Genomic DNA, 7,604 nt, shown 5'->3' on the forward strand with positions numbered 1-7,604 from the left:
TTCGAGATAAGAGCTGCTCGACTTAAGAACCCAGGTCCGGAACGAATTAAACTCGTATCTCGAGGTACCACTGTATTTTATTGAGCACCACTGATGAAGTTATAATACAGTAGTCGTGATAAGGGTTTTATCTTCAAAGGGCCGTATTCTGTTACAGGAATTGATACTAACCATAAGCATTTCTAATGATTTGTGTGTCCCCCCCCCCATTAAAACAATATATGAACAGAGGATGACAATAGCTGTCCTGTCTATATTTTAAATTTAGATTCAAGATGCTCTGAATCCAGTTTGGTGGCCTTCTAATTTAAACAAATCATTTAAAAAATATTTTTATTGATTTTTTACAATATAAATACAACATAAAACAAGTGCTTTGTGAATTGTGCCCACCACCAGACAAACATTACCACCTAATCAGGGGTGTTTCTTGTATAAACCATTTTAACCCAAGAGCAAAGTATCTATTTACATATTATAAAGTGATTCCAATTTGTTTCTTGTAGCTTGGTGCTTTAAATAAATCAGTGTTACTATTAGCCTGTGCGTTCATTTGGTAATTATCTGGAATCCTTTTAGGTCTCCAGCTCCAGCAGCCATAATGGCTTCTACAGTCCCTGCTGCTACTTCTGCACTACTGACATCTTCTACAGGATTGCCGGTCACTGGTCCAGGAGTCCCTCCAGTTCCATATCCAGGAAGTCCCATCTTCCAATCAGCCCTATTCCAGCAACAAGGAAGTCCCTTGAAAGGACCTGAGATCTCCTTGGCCAATGTCCATGTTCCACTGGAATCAATTAAACCAAGTATGGGTCATTGCTGGCCGGTGTCTGTTTAATGGTGAAGTAAAGGGTGCATATTTTTATTCTCAGGGGGGGAAAAACCCAACCCCATAGTTCTTCACACACACACCCCTTCTGTCTGTGTCAAAGTGTGTCCTTCATTCTAAGTAATGAATGTGTGGATTATTTTATTTTTAACATGGTTTATCCCTTTAGTTTCTAAAAAACAAAAACCTTTTATTGTGGGAGCAAATAATCCTATATGTACTCTTGATTGCAGTTGATTGCAATTGATTGCAATTTGACACTAAATGTTACAGGTTGTTGTTTTTTAAAAACATGTTGTTGGAACGAATGGAAGAAAAAAAAATTATAGTAAAGTGATGCTATTTTTGAGGCAGTTCTTCTATTTGTTTAGGGAAATTTAGAAAAAATAGGTGTTGTCCAGCTAACATTTTTGCAACATTTATCCTTAAATTTGTAATCAACGAGAGCTATTTACCGCATTTTTTGGAGTATAAGATACACTAGAGCAGTGTTTCCCAACCTTGGCAACTTGAAGATATTTGGACTTCAACTCCCAGAATTCCCCAGCCAGCTGACTGGGGAATTCTGGGAGTTGAAGTCCAAATATCTTCAAGTTGCCAAGGTTGGGAAACACTGCACTAGAATATAAGCACACCTTAGTTTCTGGGGAAGAAAATAAGAAAAAAGCTGATTGGGGGATGGATGGCCTTCCTGAATACCCTCAGTCAGCTGTTCCCAGAGGTGAACTTTAGCAACAAGTTTATTGGTTGTGAGCTCTGTGCCTTGCTCTTTCAGCCTGTGAAACCTCTGTTTGAGAGGTATTTTCCAGCCTGTGAAACCTCTGTTTCAGAGGCTTTTTTACAGCCTCTGATACTTTTGTTGTAGCCCCGTCCAGCCACTCAAATGGAGGTTTCAGAGGCTGAAAAAAAAAGCTTCTCAAACGGAGATTTCCGCATGTGCTCAAAAAAAAAAAATCACTAAAAATCGCCGAACCTGTCTTCTTACCAGATTTTGCTTCCTGCGCATGCACAGAAGCCAGATCTCGCTGCAACAAATGCACCCACCCAACGGTCACCCAGAGCTGTGCGCGCAGCTCCATTTCCGCTACTGGTGCACCCCCCCTCCGCAATACTGGCGGAGGGCATGGGCTGTTATAATTGTTATGAGATGAAGACTTGATGGTGCTTAGCATATCTGCTCTTCAGGAATGATACGCGTTTTTCAAGGATGAATGTCGTTTGGCGGGGCCTAGGGGAAGAGCCTTCTCTATGGTGGCCCTGTCCCTCTGGAATCAGCTCCCCCCAGAGATTCGTAATGCCCCCACCCTCCTCGCCTTCTGCAAGGGTCTTAAGACTCACCTATGTCGCCAAGCCTGGGGCAATTAGATCTTACCCCCCTGACCAATAAATGTGATGCATGGTGTGATTGGATTGTCTGATTGAGTAATATACAGTATAGGGTTTTTAGCTGTAGTTTTTTAATGTATTAGATTTGTTTTGTACGCTTTGTTTCTATATTTATTCTGTGAGCCACCCCGAGTTTTTGGAAAAGGGCGGCTTACAAATCTAAATAATAATAATAATAATTATTATTATTATTATTTATTTATTTATTTATTATTTATTATTTATTATTTATTATTTATTATTTATTATTTATTATTTATTATTTATTATTTATTATTTATTATTTATTATTTATTAGTAGTATTATTATTATTTATTAATATTATTAGTATTATTAGTATTATTAGTATTATTATTAGTAGAGGGAAACTCAGACCGTGGAGGCCCTGGCTTAATTCTTTTTAGGAACCATCTCATTAGAACTGGCTATGGAACACAAGTTTGAAAGCTAGGCTGCAACTTCTGTTACGACACGGTCACCCTGTTCATACTGTTTATTCTGTCGAATGGCATGTTGCTTTTCTACCATGTAAACAACTTCCTTCGCCTTGCAGGCAGTGTTCTCCCTGTGACCGCTTACGACAAGAACGGTTTGCGTATTCTGCTGCACTTTGCCAAGGAGTGTCCTCCCGGGAGGCCTGACGTGTTGGTGGTGGTGGTATCGATGCTGAATACAGCACCTCTTCCTATCAAGAATATTGTGCTGCAAGCTGCGGTGCCAAAGGTGGGGGGAAGAAGACAACAGTTGGCCAAGAATCAACTGGAGGAAGAGTGTAGAATTCTTTTATTGGCGCTGGCGGAAGCTAAGATTTCCCAGCAAGGAATCCCTCTGGATTATAGGGCTGAATCCAAGATAGATACTCCTGAAGAGAAACAAGGTTCTCTGTGTTACCATTTAGCAGACTTCCTGTCCCCAATTACTGCCTTAGGATATCTTTGGATAATGTTGATTTCCATTGACTCTCTGAGAATCTTCTCAGCTGATCCTAGATTAATTATATCAAGGCAGTTACAGTACACTGGACATCTGAGTGATTTGGCCTTCTCTTAGAAAATACTTCCATGTTTCTAAATATGCTTATACGATAAAATGTGCTAGGTTCTACAGAAGCAGGCCTTGCCTTAACTTTTGTTTTTGCTCTTTTCCTTACAGTCCATGAAAGTCAAGTTGCAGCCACCTTCAGGGACAGAGTTAGTTCCATTCAATCCCATCAAGCCACCAGCTGCTATTACCCAAGTCATGTTGCTTGCAAATCCTAGAAAGGTGGGAAGACTTGTGTTCCAGATCCTCTTCCTCCTCCTCTTAAAAGATATAATCATTTTCCTTATATATGTTTTGTATGTTTTTATCACTGTTTTCTTGGACTTATGTAATGGTTAGCAAACAGACTTTGATGTTTTTCAAGGTTAGGATAAATAAGAAATAGAGCATGAAGTATTATTTAATTCTGCCAGACCTTGTTTTTCCCAATGCTTCAGTAAGACAACTTTGAGTAAATCTGAGAAATTAGGGGACATACCTCAACTTCTCAATTTTCTGTAGTATCATTGGAACTGTTAATGTCATAGTAATTATGTTAGGCTGTAAGTGGAGGGTGAGGGGTTGGCTTTTTCATTTTTTTAAGGGAGGGGACCAGGGCTGGGTACCAGATTCTGCTACTGCTGGTTTATTCAGGGGTGCACTTTGTGGGTGTGTGTTGCATTCTGAGCAAATGCAAATGCAAATTACAGTGGTACCTCATCTTACGAACACCTCTTCTAACGAACTTTTCAAGATATGAACCCGGTGTTTAAGATTTTTTTGCTTCTTCTTACAAACTATTTTCACCTTACGAACCCAAGCCGCTGCTGCTGGGATGAAGGGGTTTCTTCCCCCCCCCCTTTTTTTGAAGAAAGAAAAGGGAGGGGCAGCTTGGATGGGGAAAGACTTTGCATTAACGAAAGCAGGAGAACAGCGTGCTTGCAGGCACTGAAAGAGTGTCTTTTGAAGAAAGAAAAGGGAGGGGCGGCTTGGAGGGGGAAAGACTTTGCATTAACAAAAGTAGGAGAACAGCGTGCTTGCAGGCACTGAAAGAGTGTCTTTTGAAGAAAGAAAAGGGAGGGGCGGCTTGGAGGGGGAAAGACTTTGCATTAACAAAAGTAGGAGAACAGCGTGCTTGCAGGCACTGAAAGGGTGTCTTTTGAAGAAAGAAAAGGGAGGGGCGACTTGGAGGGGGAAAGACGTTGCAGAGAACAGCGTGCTTGCAGAGGCACTGAGTGTCTTTTGAAGAAAGAAAAGGGAGGGGCGCCCCCCTTGCCTTTCTTCCTTCCCACTCACCCTTTAGCCTAGCCTTGCTTCTTCCACCCACCCCCTTTAGCTGCTCCTCCCTGCCCTCTGTTCGCCTCCCTTCTAAAGTTTGGGATTTTCCTGAAAGATTTGCATGCATTATTTGCTTTTACATTGATTCCTATGGGGAACATTGTTTCATCTTATGAACTTTTCACCTTACGAACCTCCTCCTGGAACCAATTAAGTTCATATCATGAGGTACCACTGTACTAGAAAAAAGCTGTGCATGCGCAGAAGAAAAACAAGATTGCAGCACCATAGAGAGAACCGGCTTGGGGTGTGGCAGGCCCGGGCTGCTGCCTGTTCCAGTGACCCAGGCTGCCAAGTTACTACCAGTTCTGTAGAACCGGTCAGAGCTGGTAGGAACCCACCTCGGGGCAGGACTATAAACAGAAAGCCCCAAGAAAGTAATAGTCCTTTACATTTCCTCCATAGAAGAGGCCAAAATCATGAGCGCAGCTATGGGCCATTTGGGGAGGGATTTAAAGGTGGGGAAACTATCCCAGCAAAAACCAGTCCTTTTATCCACGAATCAGACACAATTGAGTGGAAGAAAAAAAATCTCAGAGTATTAGGATAGCCAAGGGCTCCCCATCCCTGACTTAAAGGCTGATGTGGCATGCATTATGTACTCTTATTTAAGTGCTCTTTTGCTCCATGTTCTGTGGCTGGCTGCTATATTTGGTTTTCCTTTTTTCGTTGCAGGAGAAAGTGAGGCTGAGGTACCGACTGACTTTCACATTGGGAGACATGCCCAGCACTGAAGTGGGGGAAGTAGACCAGTTTCCTCCAGTTGATAATTGGGGAAAGCTATGACCCAGAGCTATTTCATGGGGACTGGAATGAATGCGACATGACAAAGGCACCGGCGGTATCAGTTAGTGATATTTAGCTTTGTTTACATGTCCCGTCCACTCCACTTGTAGCCGTAGTCCAGAATGTTTCCTGTACTCCGGGACGATAGTCTGGCGCGTAAATGCCAAGTGTAAACTTGTGGGAACAGCCAGGAATGGAGACCTGGTTCATTTCTTTACCTTGGCCAATCCAATTCTATCTTCCACTACATTAAAACTTGAAATATAAATGTTCTGGAGAATTTGATGAGAAGAAATTGAATACACTGGAACATTTATTTCGGTTAGGCTAGAGGTCTACCAAAGGCTATGATGCCTTTGCAATTCTTTTGGGGTAGTCCTAATGACCTTCCTGTACCCGATTCTTTTTACCTCTGTGGGATCAGAACTAGGATAACCTATAGGCTTGCTGAGCAATAAGATACACTCCAAGAACTGGAAGTTTTTGCCATGATCAAGCACTCCATTTACAGAATCTATTCCAAGAGCCCATAAAGATATTTTACACTTGCTACTTGAGAACATCAACAACACACAAGTCTCAAGTTGCTGCCTTCTAATTTTATACTTGTAGCTGACTTGCTCGTGTGCTTTCTCAGTAGCTGCTGAGTTTTGTATGCACACAGCTCTGTGTTTTTCCTCTACGTACACAATTGTCTCATTTTTGTCAGTTAGCTACAGTAAAAATCCACATATAGTTTATACACTGCTCAAGTGGGAAGCACGGAGCGATGGAAATAAAAATAGTATTGAGAAGGAACATTCATTCAGGTGCAGTTGCTAATCGGGCTCAAAGGAGGAAGTGATGGAGTTAAGGATCTGAGGCTTCTGAAGGCACTATTGTTAGTTAAATGTATGATATGTATATTAAGCTATAGGAATGTACCAGATCTGCAGACCAGGGGAAAGAGGAGCCATGGCCATGCATGTGCAGGGATGATATACTCCAGTTTTATTCTTTTTAGGTAATAGGTGGGTAAGTGCAATTGTCTATAGGAAGAAAGATCTTTTATGTTGAGACAGGCAGGCTTTTCTAAACAGTGATAGACACAATACGGTTCAAAAGCCATAGAGGGAAGTCACTGCTTTGAGTAATTACTTTCTCCTGTGTGTAACACAGTTTTGGTTTAACTATGTGTTCATCTGGAATGAATTGTTTTGTTCCCCAATGAAGAGAAGATCCTCAAAATCTATGCTACACTACAACCCAGGACTTTTTAGTATGGGAGTTTAAAACTTTGCAATTAACATTTTGGTATTAAAAGAGATGGGGGACAATCAGACCTCCGTTACAATGGCTGTGACTTCTTTGTGCTAAGCTTCTGTAAACAAGATAAAGTTAATGGTCACAGCAGAAAGAACCTCATTGGCTTTTGAAGGGATCCAGTTTCAAGTGTGTAAGGTGATAGTCCCTGATTAACCAAATTCGTGGTATCAGGGCCGAATTAATTATGTAACGCTAATGGGAACCCAACAGTATTTTTTTGCTCTTGATCTCGTCCTCTCTAATATTATTAGCGTTTTTGTTAAGCGTCTAAGTCTGCCCCAGTGCCATTCTTATTTGTGTAGAGCAGATCACTTAGAGATGGTCTGCAAATCATTCCGATTGAGGAAAACACACACACACACACACACAAAGCACAAGGGCTTTCTGCCAAATTGCTTTCATGCTATCAGCAGTGCCACTCTGTCCATGCTGTATAATCCAACAGAAAGATCTCATAGTCTCACTGTGTGGAAATGTACTCCAAAAGCTTTAGAAATTATTTATGAATGTTTCTGTTCACAGGCTGAATTTGCAGCTTTCTATCAAACACTCAAGATTGTAAATATATCTCTGAAGCATTTGTTATTCTGCACGCTCAATAAAAATACTTTCTCTACTCTGCTTTAGCTACCTTGCAGCCACTTCATACTACAATGTATTTTTGTCTGAAAATTATTGGAATTAACCATTTGTCCTACATTTCTTTACAGTAGCTGTGATGTAAACAGAAAGCGCTATGGCTAAATATCCACTACTATATATACCCAGACAAATATCTTTTGGTTTGTTTTTAAACCCTTGAGTAAGGAGAAATCAAGATTTATTGCAAGGATATCAGATTGCTCCTAGGTTTAAAACAAGCAAATGAAATGGTTTATTTCAACTTGCGTGAATAAAACAATGTGGGTTATTTTAATGACAAGATGGGTGTTCCATCTT

The 7,604-nt window shown here is 40.9% G+C and overlaps 1 protein-coding gene across 2 annotated transcripts in view; it reads left to right on the forward strand.

The window, feature by feature from the left end:
• GGA3 (golgi associated, gamma adaptin ear containing, ARF binding protein 3) overlaps positions 1-7,285 on the forward strand; it is a 45,837-nt gene extending 38,552 nt beyond the window's left edge. For both annotated transcript variants that reach the window (XM_070739942.1, XM_070739943.1), the window contains 4 exons: positions 580-806; positions 2,770-2,939; positions 3,369-3,479; positions 5,250-7,285. In XM_070739942.1, coding sequence (XP_070596043.1) covers positions 580-806; positions 2,770-2,939; positions 3,369-3,479; positions 5,250-5,360 — 619 coding nt within the window. In that variant the 3' untranslated portion in view covers positions 5,361-7,285. The remainder of the gene's footprint in view (positions 1-579; positions 807-2,769; positions 2,940-3,368; positions 3,480-5,249) is intronic.
• The last annotated feature ends 319 nt before the right edge of the window (positions 7,286-7,604 follow it).

The sequence above is a fragment of the Erythrolamprus reginae genome, chromosome 2 (genome assembly GCF_031021105.1).
Source record: "Erythrolamprus reginae isolate rEryReg1 chromosome 2, rEryReg1.hap1, whole genome shotgun sequence".
NCBI lineage: Eukaryota > Metazoa > Chordata > Lepidosauria > Squamata > Dipsadidae > Erythrolamprus > Erythrolamprus reginae.